At 42.9% G+C, this 16,734-nt stretch overlaps 1 protein-coding gene across 1 annotated transcript in view; it reads left to right on the top strand.

Moving 5' to 3' along the window:
- Positions 1 to 578: 578 nt before the first annotated feature.
- Positions 579 to 16,734, top strand: part of LOC104077165 (von Willebrand factor-like) — a gene marked incomplete at both ends in the record, with an annotated part of 88,431 nt that continues 72,275 nt past the window's right edge. The window contains 5 exon segments of the mRNA XM_009578293.1: positions 579 to 703; positions 7,858 to 8,074; positions 10,202 to 10,324; positions 12,892 to 13,003; positions 15,134 to 15,180. Of these exon segments, the coding sequence (XP_009576588.1) occupies positions 579 to 703; positions 7,858 to 8,074; positions 10,202 to 10,324; positions 12,892 to 13,003; positions 15,134 to 15,180 (624 nt within the window).

Below are 16,734 nucleotides of genomic sequence, written 5' to 3'. Positions count from 1 at the left end.
GGAACTGCTTGTAATATGACAGAGGAGCATGTTTCAGGACAGCTTACACAGTAAGATCATGGGCCCAAGCAATTATGGTGTATGTTAAGTTTCTTTGCAAACAAGATTTAGTTTCAGACAGAAGGAGAAAATCAAGGCTAGTTGGGATCAGGAATGCTAATACTTTAATTGGTTAGGGAGAGCAGCTTCATTTTGTTTGCCTCTTTAATGTCTCATGTTTTGTTGACAACTTCTAAATAGTAGGAAAATGTGTAGGCATGCTCAGGCTTCTGCAGATTATAGCTGACCAGCAAATAACTCCTACCATGTTCATACAGGTGTAAGAAGTGCTGGGAGCTGCCTTCTGCAGGCTTTAGACTGTCCTTGAGCTCAGAGAGGTCCTCTGCAGGAGTCAGTCAAGATCAGTGAAAGTGGCTTTTCTACAGTCAATCTATTTGGAATAGAAATTCATTTGATATGACAGGTTTTATTTTTAAAACCAGCTTTCAGCAGACTATCACATAGATAGTAGCCAATAATGACCACTTGTTGCTCAAACCCCTAAACAGCCATGTGCTTCTCCTCTTCTTTATTCACAGGGACCCTTGTGGGAAACAGTTACGATTTTGCAAACTCCTGGGCCTTGCAGAATGAAAACATGCGGTGCAAGAGAGTGCAGACTCCAAGCAACACCTGCAACATTTCATCTGATATTGCAGAGGAGGTTGGTGCCACAAGATACCATTCTGGTTTCGGTCCTCCTCTACCTGAAGGCAGCTTGTCTGCCTTTTGGCAGAAGAACACAAATGCTTTCTTGAATCCACGTCTGTACCTAATGTGGTCCTCCCTCAGCAAGTGGTTAGGATGCGAGGCGCAGGAAATACCCATTTTGGGTTTTTGAGGCGCAATGTGGTGAATATAGCTATACTGGGCACCGCTGTCACTGCTGCACTGGAACAAGGTGCATGACTCCTCGTCCAGCCTGGCAGGAGTTAACTGCAGGCTGGCGGTGGCCGTATGTAGGTCCCTGCTGTGGTGCAGCAGGGTCAGGTGCAGGCAGAAGGCGGAAGAGACACATCCACAGGGCATGCCCGTGCTGTCTGTGGGTGCTCCCAGCCTCTCCGTGAGCCATCGTAGGGCTGGATGCAGGATGCAGCTGTATGTTTGCGGTTCCTGAGCTGATAACTATGTGCCCTCTCTGCAGACTCCGGCTGGTGCTAGCAGGAGAATTTCTGCACCGGGCTGCCTGGTGCTGTAGAAAAGTGACCTCAGAGGTTGCATGTTATGACAGATGTCTTATTTTATTTACTGCAGTCTTAAGAAAGTTTACTCACTAGTGAATGCAATTTTTCTCTCCTACTGCATCCTGGCAGTCGCTATTCTTTCTAAAACAGTAGTACATATATATCCCCCTTCCTCTTCCGCCCAAGCCCCCTACCCCCACCCCCCCAAACATCAAACAGATAAACAAAGAAACCAACAGCTCATTTGAGCCTGAAGTGTGAGTTGCTGCCAACTTTGGTGTTACTTGGGAAAGGTGTGTTTAAATGGTGTCTGTAGAATGAGGTAGTTAATTCCCTCTCTGATTCTGCCAGCAGGGAAGTATCAGTTATGAAGCCTCTGTAGGCACCACCACTGCAAATAGTATTTGTGAATGTGTTGCAGTTCATATACCTGGGAGTCACCAGAGCGGGGACATGCTTCAGCCAGGCTATTTTTGACAGAGATGTTCTCTGTAGGTGTTGCAAAGGCTCTGTGTCACCAGGCTATTTCCCCTGCCAGGAGGAGGAGGAGGAGGTTCCTTCAGCTATGCATATAGATAGTAGCTCTGATTTGTTGAAGAAACACAGAACTGCTTGTCTCAGCCAACTCTGTGACCCCCTTTGCTGCATCAACCTTTTTCCTCTCCTCTTTTATAAGTATAAACGTGTTCCTTGTTTCCCTTAGACACAGGACGGACACATGCTGATGGTCACCAGCTCAGGGAGGAAAGTAGCTTTGAATATATACTGATTGCATGTGGTATTACAGGTTATGACTGTCACGGTAAATTGAGCCCTCATTCTCTGAGGGTTTGCATCTGATCTCATGTACTCTGTTGTAAATCAGAATGATCTGGTGGGTGCCAGGTTTAGATTCATACCAGAGTGACAGGCCAAAATGTAGCCCTCAGTTTCTTGCTATACAAGTCCTGTAGACCGATGATACTTGTTAAACTAGGCTCAAATAATTTCTCAAGAGTAGTAGCACTTCCTGGAACATATCTGCTCTACAGCTACTTCGAGTGCTGGTTTCCTAGTTACCTGGAAAAAGCTAACTAAGACTTGGACAAACTTGCAAACTTCTGCCTATTCATACTTCGACTAAGTTTTTGGATGGGGATGTTTGTGTTAGATATGTTCTGAAATTCTGTGAAGCATGCTTGTGCCCCTTAGCACTACAGATTCAGCCTCGCAGCCTGCAAACTTGGCTGAGGAAATACAGCAGTGACTTCAGCTTGGAAATCTCCAGCCTATGCTTCTCGCTCAAGCTGAGCTGGTGTGCGCGGGGCGTTTCTGTCAGGGTTGGGACTGATTGAACACCTAATGGTGCATGGTGCCGAGGATGTGACCAAAGCATGAGGGGTTTGAATCTGGCTGAGATGCCTTCTGAGGGACAGGACTGTGTTTTAAACCCAGTTACAGCTCTAGAGCAGGGATAGTTCTTGCGACTGGTGTGGCTGCTGGAATTTTATCTATTCAGGCAAGTTTAATGTTTAGAAAATGTCAACACTGCAACTGAGGCCAGGGCGTGGCACGCAGGGTGAAGTCTTGTCTGATGGGTAGACTGCAACTAATGCGAGTTTTATACAGATCATGTTAAATATTGATGCTTTGTTGGATAAAGTTTGTTCTCCCGCAAACTATGAAATTATCTTCTCTCTTGTGTGAGTTCATGAGCTCACAGCATTTAACATTGGTTTAATTTATTCACTGTGCAAGAATAAACACAGCACTATTAATAGAAGTCCAGCCAAATGAGTGCCTGCTGAAGAATGTAGGGCTTTTTAATAGCGTGCTTTGTTTGCTTGCTTCAGCTTCAGGAATGTAAATCTCCCCCGTCTCCCAGCCTCCCTCCCTGCCAGGCGGTCAGCTGCTAGATGAGGAAAACAACAGCTTTGGTTCAGTGCGGTCCTCCCGCCCCCGTCCCCCCACTCGGGGTAGATCTGTGGGTTTCTTTGCCCTCTCTGCCCCCCCACCACAACAGCATCCTTGGAGATATGGCTTCTAACTTCTTTGCAAGATGCAGTGAAGCCAGAAAGCCCTGTTGCTCTTCTGTCTTCAAATCATAGAAAATGCAAGCAATTTAGTGTTTTTTAATAACGAAGAGCTCTTGTCTTGATTAATGGCTCCATGTGTCAGCTGAAGGTCTTGACCTAGCTCACACTCTTACCCTACTGTTGCTCTTGGTCTCTCCCTGCCCTCCATCTCCAAAACACATACACACTTACATGTGTTTGACTACTGCTCTGCCTGCAGATTCGGTTTCTTCTCTCATACATGTACTTCCTTCCTAGGGCTGGAGGCAGACTGGCATCTGCACTGTGGAGCTGCCTCTTGGCTACCTTGTCTTGTGATCCGGAGAGCATGCCAAACTGGGTAGCGTCGGAGGGAGGGAGCTACCGCCTCCCTACCATGCCCTGCCCTCTCCGGCTGTTGTTTAAACAGTTATGAAAAAGAAAGGGCTTCTCTGCATTGTCTGAGCCATTTTTTTCACCACTCGGATGTGATGATTTAGGCTTCCCGTTCAATGAAGTACTGCAATCTAATAGCCCCTCAGATGACTAAGAGCGTGGGTAACATGGATCTTGAAGTATGAAATGGAGTGATGTGGGTAACTGTGGTAATGAGGCAGCCTTGAAAACAAAAATATATGTGTTTTAAAGCATTACGATTGATTTATGCGTTCTTAGACATTACCTTTATTTTCTAGATTTCACCTCTAATAGAAATGGTGCATGGAGGCCACAGTTCACTGTATTTCTTTTTTTTCTTTCTTATTAGGAAACTATACCTATAACATGTTAAATGTGAAAATGACTGAAATTAGAATTCAACTAATTTCTGCTTTTGCTGAAATTCAGCTTTTGCTGCGATTGGTAAGAAACAGTCCCACTCATATCCCATGGAGTACTTCCATATGCAATAAAGAAATAGCATTTATCCCCAGATCTGAAAGCAAGTGGGAGAGGTTTTTAAATTTTGGACTGTGATTTGTAATGGTAGAGGTCACAAGCAGGTCCAGCAAAGACACGGACATACAATACAATAATACTATAATTTTAGGGGTGAAAATGAGGCCCACTATATCTAAAATCTCATTTTTCTGCTCCTGAAATATACAGGTTAGCTGAATCAACATTCAAGTGAAGTGACTTCTGTCAGTTATTATGTTTGCTCAAACATACAGCCAGCATTTGGTGTACTAAATATATTTGCTTTGGATGCTTTTTACTTGGAAAGATGGGAGGCTAAATCATTCTCCCTTTGATGAGTGAACCAAGAGAAGATGTATTCTGAAAAACTATACCCAATTATGGCACCAAAGTATACTGTTCCTGAGTGATCTAGAGAAACACTATGTACCATATGTATACCATAGGGTTTAAATTCAAGGAAAGGAGAGGGTGTCTCTGCTTTCTTCTGTTACTTTTTGCATTATATTTCTTTAATGGCAATTGTTAAGCAATAGACAGATGCAGTTCATGCAGCAGCAGAAGGCAATGCCACAGAAATTGAAAGAATGTACAAAAATCCACCTACAGCTCTGTGTGGTGGGACTTGGGCAGAAACAAGGTCAGCAAGTTTGTGGTCGCTAAGGGTTGTCAGTGCCAAGACACTACCAACTCATTTAAAGAAACACTTAAAATAAAACTCATGCAGAGCTCAAGGGAGAAGTTTCAAGACCTTCACCTGTATTTCAGATACTGCAGTCAGTTCTGCTAGTTTTAATCTTACAGCCACCGGTACTCCAAGTACTGTTTCAGCCTGGTCTGTTGGTTTTAGATGTTTCTTTGTCTGTGTGGAACCGCTTCCAGGACTGTTGCTCCATGAGCAGGAACGCTACAGCAGTGGGTGAGACTGCCAGTATCTGGTGCTCACCATGATGTACATTGTCCCCTAAGCTAAAGAACAAGGCCCTCTCTTATTTCAGCCTGACCATTGCGTTTTAAAGAAAGAAAGGAGAGAAAACAAAAATAATTTACAGAATGGTTTAAGTTGGAAGTGACCATTGGAGGACATCTAGTCCAACACCCTGCTTGCAACAGGGCCATCCTAGGTCAGGTTGCTCCAGTCCTTGTCCACTCACATTTCAAATATCTCCAAGGGTGGTGGTTCCACAGCCTCTCTGAACACTTGTTCCAATCTTTGGCCACCCTCATGGTGAAAATTTTTTTTTGGTTTTGTATCTATTTGGATTTACCCATCTTCCAGCTTATGTCTGTTAATTCATCACAATAGTTGAGATACGTCTAAAAGATGGGAAAATTTCAGCTATAATTTCTTGTATAAAGAAAAGGAAAACCTGAAGCAATTTGAACAGCAAGAAAACCTTTATGTAGAAAAAATGAACTGTTTGTTGCTTTCTAACATATATCACTTGGTTTCTTGATAATCAGCTAGAGCTCAGTCATTAGGTATGTTGTTATTGAACAAGACCAAGACCAAGGAACACTATAGGAAAAAAAAAGGGGGGTTAATTTGTGTGTGTGTGTGCATGTAATCTCCTTTATTTTTAAAGTCACTTTCACATCTAACATTTACTAACATGGTCATAAAAGATGGTTTCTACTAATTTTACTGTTTAGTGGAATATACAGAGTCTGAGTTCTACTGCAATGTAACGATTGAGTTGTATTACCTTTTTAGCAAGGCTATTACCTTATTAAGAAAACTTATTAACACAGCCCCTAAATGGGCTTATTGCATAGACTGGTTTTCTGTTGCATTTGATAGTATCTAGATCAAGGCTTTGATCCAGGAATTGCTGCACTGCTCATCCTCTGAATGGCTCTGAGCTCACTTTCGGTTATATCAGTTTCATCTTGAAATCCTGCTTTAATAGCTTTTTTGGTTGTTTCTGTTGTTGTTACTTCCACCCTTAGGGCACTTTTTCAGCTTTCTCGTACTTCTATGTAGTCTTAGAGCAGCACCAGCCACCATTTATGCAGTTCCTGCTCCCTTCCTTCTAGTCTTTTTTTCCAGCTGGTTCAGCATGGTGGCTGCTATCTGGGCATCAGAATTATTCCCGGCTGGAGCTGATTTTCTGGAGGACAATCATGTTCAGCTACCTAATGGTGCTCAGTTAGCGTTACTTTAAGTTCCCTGAGGCCTTTCTCAGAAAGCTCAAAACCTCTTTGTGTATGTGGTTGTCTGCTAAGCATTTGCTAAACTGAATATATTCCCAATGGGCCAGACATTTCTGGTTGCTTTGTTTTCATAAGCAAGAAGTTCTCTCTCGGTTCAGACATGTACTAGCTTTAGCTGATCACCTGGACAAAACACCCTTCAGCAAAAAAAGTCTTTTCTACTCAGCAGTTTTCCTATACAGGTATACAATCTGCCATTCAGAGAAGACATCTAGACATCTGCTGAACTCTGTGGGTTTTTTTGCTCCCCATTTTTCATCTCCCAGAAAATGAAAAAAAACTTTCTCTCTCTTTTTTTTTTTTTTTAAGCACAGCAACTTGTATGTGCTATCACCTCAGGTACTTGTTAAGGTATTCAGGAGTAATGCATTGTTACTGTGAACTACTCTGAAGAACAGCCCTGGCCCCCCCCGCCCCCCGCCCATGTATAACACCTGAAATATACAGCATGGTTACATCTGCTTATATAAAACATTGACAAATAAGTAGAAGAAAGTTATGCTTCAACTGTTTGTGCTAGGGTTGTATCAGAAAATCGTTTCTCCACTTATCTAAACTCAGTGACATCCTTTCAGAAAGCTGCATTGAGGACCTCAGGCTTATTGAACTGTGACATAATGCATGCATAAGAGAAAGTCTATTTGGGAGCCTTCCTTGGAGAACTTAGCCATAAACTAAGTTTTCCTTGTTTCACGTACAGCTAAGTTTCATCTTAGCTTGCTGCTGTCTGAAGCAGAGGTCTTGGGACCCTCCCCCCCATCTCACGGTGCAGTCTTCTCCTTACACTAGCTGTCACCATGCTGATTTAACTCACAAGAAGGGCAGAACAAATTGCTTGTCTTCCCGGGTTATTTTTCTGCCATTTATCTGTGTTAAATTGACCTGTCATGCATCGGACAAGCCAGCAGGAGCGACAGGAACATGTGGCTAGAAGTGGGAAACAAATTTAATTCCTCGGATTCCAGCCAGACTCAGTCTTTTACTCTGAAACTTACTCTGTTCCCTCATTATCCAAAAGATGGTCTGGTCATTTTTCTTCCGAAGTACCTCAATCATAAGTTCCTCTCCCTTGCTGTGCGTGTCTTCCTGGTACTCCAGACACCAACTGGTTCTTCACTGGGTAGGAAGCAGTTCTTTGCTTCCCTTCATTTGCTGACTGATTGACTGACATGTTTCTACATGAAACATCCCTTATACGACACGTTATTTTATAATAATCAGTATATTAATGTACCTCTGTGTATATACGGATGTGGTGAATAAATGGATGTAGCTCACTACTAGCTCTTGACTATGATGTTATTTAAGTACATGGTGGTGTTAAATAATAACCATGATGTTATTTAACAACTGTGGTGACAGTGTGTTTGGAAAAGTTGGGTTTTCTCCCTTCTTACTGAGACTGTAGTAACTAATTTTGACCCTTTTCCTCTCTCTCTTTCTACCTTTGTTCCTCACTTGTCATGCAGGGCGTCATGGACACCTGCCAGCTGCTACGAACATCTTTGACCTTCTCCCGGTGCCACCATCGAGTTGATCCAGAGCCATACATCGATCTCTGTGAAAGAGACATCTGTGCCTGTACCCGGGGCATGGACTGTCACTGCTCGGTGTTCCTTGATTATGCAAGAAGCTGCGCTCATGAAGGAGTGATTTTGGATGGGTGGCCTGAGGAAAGCTCATGCAGTAAGCTGACAGGATTATTCCTAGGCTGCTTATCCCAAATGAGATCATGCCTGTCTTGCAGATTTATGTGCTGCAGCTAAAAGCAACTGGTGCTTTTTTAGGATGTTGATTCAGGTTGATTCAGGCATGGCAGGTTAAAATCTGAAGTGCCTGTCACTTCCATTTATCTGAAGTGCCTTTGCTCGCTCCCCCTTTCAGGTCTCCATCATCCACCTTTTTCTAGAAGTTGTGGTCCCTAAGGCTGGATTGTTTGAACCATATATGAAGAAGATCCTGAGCTGTTACAGGTCCCACCATGGTATACAAAGTCAATGAAAACTTATTTGATACACAAAGGTATAGACTAGGATGTTTAGGAGCTGTTTCATATATGGTTCAGATGTGTGACGTTATCCAGCCTGTACTTGTAAGTCAGCATCCTCGTGAAAGGCTCTCCTTAACATTTTTTCATAAAGACAGTTGTTTCATCCTTTATTTGCTTGAACCAATTACACTGAAATTGAGATGTTCCCTTTTTTAAGCCAACCTTTGCCTAGGTTAGAGATCCTGATTTCATCTTGAAATGCCGCCTTTATTAGCCCAGTTTTGCTGAGGTCAGAGGTCCTGATTGCATCTCTGCTAAGGTTTTGCAACAAGGAAGTGCATAGGTTGTCTGGGATGGATTGCGTTTATAGAAGAAAGGTCATGTTTGCACCCACTGTTGATATACACATATACCTCCACTGGAGAACCCCGGTTAAATACGTAAGCACACAAATGAATAAAAATTTTAAAAAAAATCAATCCTCTAATTTCATGTTCTCAATGATTTTTCTCATGTTTTTACATTACACAGGAAGGACAATTTTCTCAGGATGTTTACATAGCTTGATTTCATGGGGTAACTGACTGATTAGTACTGAGAACATTTTCTTCTCTGGTGAAAATACTCTGCTATTGGCCACCACTGAAGAAAACTGTGCTTTCAGCTTATGGTTTGGGCAGGAAGATACTGCCAACCACTTGTTCAAGGGATTGTACACCAGAGGAGAGTCTTATTTCTAGCAGTAATTTGTTACCTTTCCATTGGGACATAAAAGGGATCTGATGAAAACTTGTCGCCTAGCTCAGGATGCAAGCCAGAGACCCCATTTTTGCTAGGGCTGTCTGTAAGTCTAACTAAAGCCATGAGTGAAATGAACCTCTCTCTGTTCCCAGGAGCCCATTGCTAACCTTTGACTTCACAAACCACATTTTTTCTAAGTCAGGAAAAAGAGAGGTGACCTGCTGCCACATCAGGAGCTTAATTTTCCATCACCCTTCTTCTGTGCTATGATGCTTTCTCAAGAGATGATGACAATAGTTGCGTTGGAGGCATGAAATGCTCTGCTGTGTTGGAAGGGCTCTAGTGCTGGGCAGACTGTACTAATGTGAGCTGGTGCCCAAGCCCTGGAGCCACAGAGGGCAAGACTGCTCCTTCGTTACCCTTCCACCTCCTTCAATAGAGGATTTGCTGGGAAAGGGCAGGCTCTAATCTTTTCTTCCCACTCCATGCCTATGCAGTCTTGCAGGGTATGTCTATGCATCAAAATGAAGGAATGGCTATAGTGTGTGCTTGCATAGTGGCCTAGCCTAGATAATGACAGCAGTGAAGGTACCACAGCATGGGTGTTATCCTGTGCTGGCAGTTCTCTGGAAGAAGGAGGATGGCATTTCAGAGTCTTAATTGTGTCCCAGTTCTCTCTGGAAACACGAAAGCGTATAATTTCACAAATCAGTGGAGTAACTGATAGCTTAAAGGTTCAGAACATGCTTGTCTATCCAAGTTACTTAGATATATTGCAAAACTTCTCCCCATGTTTTGTTGTTCTTAATGTGCTTGGGTTTAGTTATTAAGACTCAATTTATTAGAAAACAAATTGGCTTTAACCTCTAAGTATTTACTACACAACCTGACAGATGGTGATATTGCAGCAAACTGAAAATCAAGTGTTTCTTAAATGTTCTGCTTCTGAAAAAGAAATCATTGATTGGAGAGGATGTGACCTTTTTGGTGTCTCTGTGGTTCAGCCTTTGATAATTAAGGGATTTATTTATTTAAGAGTTATTGAGGAATTTGCATTTCTAATTTCTTTTTAATTGTTTCAGGGCCAAGTTGTCCAGTTGGCATGGAGTATAAGGAATGTGTATCCCCTTGTGCCAAAACCTGCCAGAGCCTGAATATCAATGAAGTGTGTCACGGACAATGTGTTGATGGCTGCAGCTGCCCTGGTAATTTATTTACTGGGTTATTTACAGAGAAACATTTGGCAGTGACGCTACCTATTTTATTAGAAGAAGGAAAGCTGTGTCGTCCCTTAAATTTTCCTGAAATCAGAAACACTTCTCTTTTCTGGGACCATGCCCTAGAATAAACCAGTTTCTATAATGCCTGTATGCTCGCTCCATGAAAGGGCTGTTTTTCAGACCCAACTAAAAAGTAAATGTTTCTGTGAAAATCAGCACCATCTAATACTCTAGGATTGCCTTTCTTGGTGAGGGACCGCTTACCACTGGCATATCTAGATTCCTTCTGAATTGCTTTTGGTTAGAAGCATCCAGTTAGAGGAAGAAAGAACAGAGAATATACTGAAGCAGTTTCTTACAGAAAAACAGTACGAGTAGAGCTCGCACTGTAATTCCAAAGATCTTAATGATTTTAGATGAACGATTTCACTTATTATTGAACCATTCATACAGGAGATTTGGTTGGCTTAAAGGGGGCAGCCCAACCACCACAGTCTTCCTCCTCTGTCTATTGTACTTGAGACAACTGCAGGAGGAGAGTTTTATTCCAGGCTGCAAAGCTCCATATGCTCCCATTTCTAGCTGTTTTTTTTTTTTTTGTGTGTGTGTGTGTTTTGGTTTTTGTTGTTGTTGTTTGTTTGTTTATTTGTTTTTAATAGGACTTTCTCTGCATTTCACCCTTCAAATGTGGACTTTGTGCGAATGCACAGAGGTATTTACTGCCCCCTGTACAAGGTACCAAGCATGATGGAGGTTTACTGAGAACACAATTTGGTTTCCAAAACAAGGCAGTGATGACAATGTCAACCTTGTTTGAGGAGTCGTTATTGCATTCAGAGCTTAGTAGTTTCCCATTTAGCTGCCAGTCTCTTACTTACTGGAAGTTCAAAGCTGTCACTCTGCAGCAGGACGTGGGAAAGTGCACATGGAGGGTTACAGGTGATGTAACTAGACACAGGAGCTTATTTTGTTGTGAAGGATCTAGCTATTATATTTGTGCAGTCCTGGGGGTGTTGGGAAAAGCTGAAGGAGATGAATCCACTGGCTGCACAAGGACTCTTGCTATATTCTTCCTTTGGTAGCTGCACTGGTCAGTTCAGCACAGGAAAGGGGACAGGAACTGAAGAGCTCCTCAGAAAGGGTACTGCATGAGGACCAAGCAAATGGGTAGAAGGAACTGCATGAAAAGAAATAACAATCAGCGGTTCAAAAGTTTTACTGTTATTTGGTGCATAGTCAACAGGGAAGAACTTTGATTTGAGTTTCATAGAGAACCAGGAGCATCTGACAGATGAATAGAGGAATTTGGGATGTAGGATGAGGATTATACCTTTGCTTCGCTTCCCTCCAGTGCTCCAAAAGTAAAAAGGATCTGTTCAACGAATGTGTATTTTTTTTTTTCCTTAAATGTACCACACAGTTACTTTAATTGCTGTAAATGGAATTACTATTGCCAGGAAAAAAAGGTGAATGTTCTGTTTTCTTGTGCTCTCTGGAAAGCCACACCGCTCTCAAATGTTCAGATCTTGTTTTGAATATCTCTCACTGGAAGGATTTTCTCAACAGCAAAGATCTTTCCAGGCAGCTCTATGGGAAGAATGGGAGAAAGGGGATTTACCTGTGTCTCACTGTCAGTGGTGACTGCTGCTGCCAGGGAAGAGGGCCAAAATCTCTGCAAGCGATTGGAGAGAGTCCCTCAGAGAGGGGGGTGAGGGGTTTTCAGCAAACAAAATGTTTTGCTACAGCAGCTCTTCTGAAAACAGAGGAATATCAACTCTGTCTCAACATGGGGATCTAAGAGAAAGAAACTTGACCTTTCTTCTATTGCTAGCTTATAGTGCAATCTTGGAAAAGTCTTGTAACTCTTCTGTGCCTCCTTTTATCTTTGTAAGATAAAATACCCTCTATATAGAATAGGTAATTATAGTTGTGTAACATGGAAACCTCAGCAGTTGGATCGAAGTTGGCCCTTTCACTTTTTGCTTCTGCAGAAGTTGAGAAAAGAAACCACAGCTCCACATGATAATGTTTCTTTCTCTCAGACCCTGTCTGCTAGACTTTTATGGTGTCCAATTTTCTTTCCTCATTCCCTACTTTGTCTCCTCTTCTGTCCTTTTACGACAAATACAAAACCTGTCTGGACACCCTTTACTGCAGTCAGTGAAGTGCATGTATTTTTCCAACAGTCAGGTTTCTAGACCAGCTCTGATCAACCTTGATCATGCTCCCTGTGTTTGACTCTTGTATGTTCCAATATGTGTGGTTTGGACATGGGGACTCGCTAAGCAAAGAGCTCTTCTGGGAGCACCAGAAATGCTCCGTTCAGCACATCTGAGGGAGAGGCAGCACTAGAAGGATAGTAGACACCAGCCCCCGTGAGGCTTTTTGGCAAGCCTCATTCTTTTTTATTGCTGTCTGTGATTAACTATGGATAATAATGCATATGAAGTCTTGCCAAAGTATATGAAGAACTAGCAAATCTAATCGTATTTATGTTTGTGTCCCTCTGTGTGTGTGTGGCATGTGTATCTGCTGCTACCTGATCTATCCAGAGGGGAAGCTCCTTGATGGTGAACGTTGCATTGAAAGCTCCGACTGCTCCTGCATTCACTCTGGAAAACATTATCCTCCTGGCTTCACCATCTCCCAGGACTGCAACTCATGGTAAACTCCGTGTTGCTCTGGTGTGGTTGCTGTTGCTCTAGATAAGTACTGCACACCAGTTAGTGACTGTTTTAGATGATCTTTCTAGAAATCTCTCTCTCTACGTTTTCAAAATTTCCTTTCATTGGCAAAGGACCTGCTCTCTTATTGGAAATGCCAGCCCCTTCCAAGAAGTGAGCTATTCACAAAGACAAAATCAGCTCCGCTTTTAAAGGGATATTTGATCTGATAGAACAATGTGAGGGTCATACTCCTTCAAACAGTAGAGAACTACCTGTTTCCTGTGGATAAGACAGACCGGCAGGTTCCCATGTCTGGTTAGTGTCAGCAGCGGTGTCTTTGTTTTGACTTCCTACATTTATTTAACCTCTAAACCCTGTTTCTTTCCAAGAGGAGTTAGCTCAGGCACGTCCTTGGAACTTCTCGCAAAGTTAATGAATCTTCCCAGCTGCATGGCTCACAATTTTTCTTTCACTCATGAATGCCAGCCTGAAGGGGAAGGCTAGCTGTCTAGAGAAAGGAAGGGGAATGACTAATGTATTCCTGATCTGGTTTTGTGTAAGTGTGAACATATTTGTGGAAGGAGTTCAGACAACTCTGTGCCCAGATGTTTCCAATTAGAGTACAGAAGAAGGACTCAGTGAAGGCCACCATATGCAGAAGAAAGACGGTCTATGCATCATCACTGTTAATCAGAAGTTTTTCATTACCTGCACCATGTGTCACAGAATATGAACCATAACCGTGACATTAGCATTTTGTCTTTTTCCCTGGAGCTGTCTGTAGCTTTGAGCTTGGCCACATTGTTCAACCTTAGTGCTCTTGGGAGATCAAACTGTAGAAAATGCTTCCTGTTATTCAAATTTGATACTGCTGTGGAGAAAGTCATTCCATTGGCTCTGCATTTACCATCCTCACTAAACTGATTCCCCACAAATGGTTTTCAAGGGCTGGGATAATTAAAGGAATAAGAAGAATCTAGCACCTCTTGAAATTTAATTGATTTTGGAGATTCTAGGATTGTCTGGCATGGAATCCCACAGACCCAGGAATGACAGCCATCTCAATCACTATTAGTGCATGTTACTGGTTACTAGTAGTGCCTATGGGGGATGGCACTAAATCCACCACCCAAAGACATTAAACTAGAGACAATCCACCTCCTTGCAACTTGCACAGAAAGGGAAACTAAGCAAGAGGAGCTTGAGTCAGCAGTGTGCCGTCAGAGTGATGAAGGTCTGCTTTAGCAGAAGTCTAGCTGGCCAGTGAAGGAAAGGGATTACTGCTCTCCTGTGACGAACTCGTGAGGCCGTGACTGGAGTAGTGTGGCCAGTGCTGGGCCCCCACTGCAAGAGAGAGGATTACGGACTGGAGAGAGTCTTGTGGAGGACACTGCAGATGATCACAGCAGGGGAGTTTATGACGTGAGGAGAAGCAAAGGGAAATAGATTTGTTTAAAGGCTAATGGAGAAACTTTCACTGCCTAAAGGGGGGTGTAAAGAAGACAGGGCCAAACTCTTCTCAGAGGCAAATAGAGAAAGACCATGAAGCAATGGACACAAGTTGCAGCAGGGGAAATCCTGTTTAGACACAAGAAAAAATTCTTCCCCCGAGACGGTGCAGCACTGGGACAGCTGCCCAGAGAGGCCATCTCATCCTGGAGATTTCTAAACTCAAATGGACAAGGTCCTCAGCTGCCTGATCTAGCTTTGAAGTCCCCTTCTTTGAGTGGGGGGTTGTAGTATATGATTTTTCTGGAGGTCCCTTCAAACTTTTTTTCCTATGATTCTGTTGTATTAATACACATACCTTGAGAACTGCATTTAAAATTCATTCCACATCAGTGGAATGTAGTTGAAAACTCTATTAAACACAGAGCTTTGGCGGGGGAGAACAGAAGTTCTTAAGTTTTGCAACCATTCCAGCTCATATTACCAGCAGTTGCTGTCGAATGATGGTAAGAAGGGATGGATATATTAAGAAATGAGGTTATGGGAGATGGAAGGGATGTTGGGGACTGGTCTAATTTCCCTGAAACAGGGGGCCATTTTTCAGTTATTTGGGAAAAAGTTGCAACAGAGGATGTGAATTTATGTACTCTTGCCTAACTTGTTGTGATATGTTTCCTAGCATTTGTCGACGTGGCACCTGGATCTGCAGCAATGGGGAATGCCCAGGTATGTTGGCTCTACTCTTTTCAGGTTTTGACAAGCAAGCCTTGCCTACATCCCTCCCACTTACATCCCACTTATTTGTTTTCCACACAAAAAGTGAATCTGTCTTTGTTCTTACTTGCTTGCTCCAGTGCAATCCAGATGGGATCATACTTCTAAGTTCTTCTTGTGAGACAAGCCAGACATTGTGCTATATGGTTTATGTGTAGCAATGAATAATTCTGTTTGGTGAGAAGAATTGTTCCTCTTTTGATTACTTAGTTTACCAGGATATAAGAGTCTGTATGTTCAGAGGATTGGCTTTCAGGTAGAGGAACACTGCTGCGTTTCTTTGACCAGGTACCTTTCCCTATGGTATTGTCTGAATCGGCATACTTTTGTTCATGGGACAATTTGAAGTACTGGGAGTAGATTGGATCACTCTTAACACCCCATGGGTTTGGGCCCTAATGGTCATGTTACAGGTGAAGGAGCTACAGCCCCGGGGAGAAGGTGGCCGCCCTGCCTTCCATGGGCGGTGGCAGACTGGAGAGGCAGCTCTGCAGGTCTTCTTGCTCCTCTTCCTCCTACTCTGCCTCCCAAACTCACTGGTATTGGTGGCTGCTGTTCCAGTTTTTTGCCTACATGGGGGATGTGACTTTTTGTGCTGTGCATTGGCCAGCAAAGTGCCGCCTTCCTTATTTCCTCCTGCTAGTTCTGTGGCCCATCCCCTGTCTCAGTTCCTGCACTATGTTCAGCGATGGAAAGGCCTGCTTGACCTGAAACAGCATTTGACTCTGCTTGCGTTGTGCATAGAAGTCTGCAGAGAGACAGCACGGCTCTTTTATCTTGTTCCTTCTCCTTGCTTTTGGGAACTGAGAGTGGAAGGGGTGAGAAGGAGACTGGGGTTGGAAGGGGTGAGAAGGAGACTGGGGTTATTGCAGGACAGGAAAAGAGAGAGCAGGTTTTTTCGGTTTGGTGGTTTGGTTTTGTTTTGTTTTGTGGAGATGGAACTGTGGAATCCTCACAAATTAGGAGAATTACAACAGTCTTAAAATGGCTATCAAAAAGTCTGTCTTTCTATTAACATTTCTATTAACATGAAGCTTGCCTGATGCATCAGTGCTCCATTTCCTTTAGAATGAAAGAGCACTTGCCCCAAAGTGTCAGCAGTAAAAAAAAAAGGGGGGGCGGATGCAAATGTTCAAAATAGAAATGACATTTACAAGCAGGACTGTGAGAAGCCCCGTGCTTGAGGTGTTCACTAGAGATCTCTCCAAATGCAGGGAATCTCACTGTCTCAAATGCAGAATCAAGGACATAGCCCCAGCTGATTTATTATGTCTTTTAGCTAATGGACAGCAACATGTTTACAAAAAAGAAATAGGTCTTTTTCTAACTTCAGTTTTTACCTAGGTTACAGCTCTTAATGTCCTTGCTTTCTGGGCTACTATGAGTACTATGTGGGCCAAATTTTTACCCTCAACTCCAGCCATGTTTTCTTCATAGTGGTTATAGAAATGAAGATAAGCCTGGTATTGAGGCTTGCAAACAGATGTTGATATACAGCTTTGTGCA

This window comes from Fulmarus glacialis, unplaced genomic scaffold, assembly GCF_000690835.1.
Source record: "Fulmarus glacialis isolate BGI_N327 unplaced genomic scaffold, ASM69083v1 scaffold12515, whole genome shotgun sequence".
NCBI lineage: Eukaryota > Metazoa > Chordata > Aves > Procellariiformes > Procellariidae > Fulmarus > Fulmarus glacialis.
Note: the sequence above shows the minus strand (reverse complement) of the source record. Positions and strands in the feature narration are given on the sequence as shown.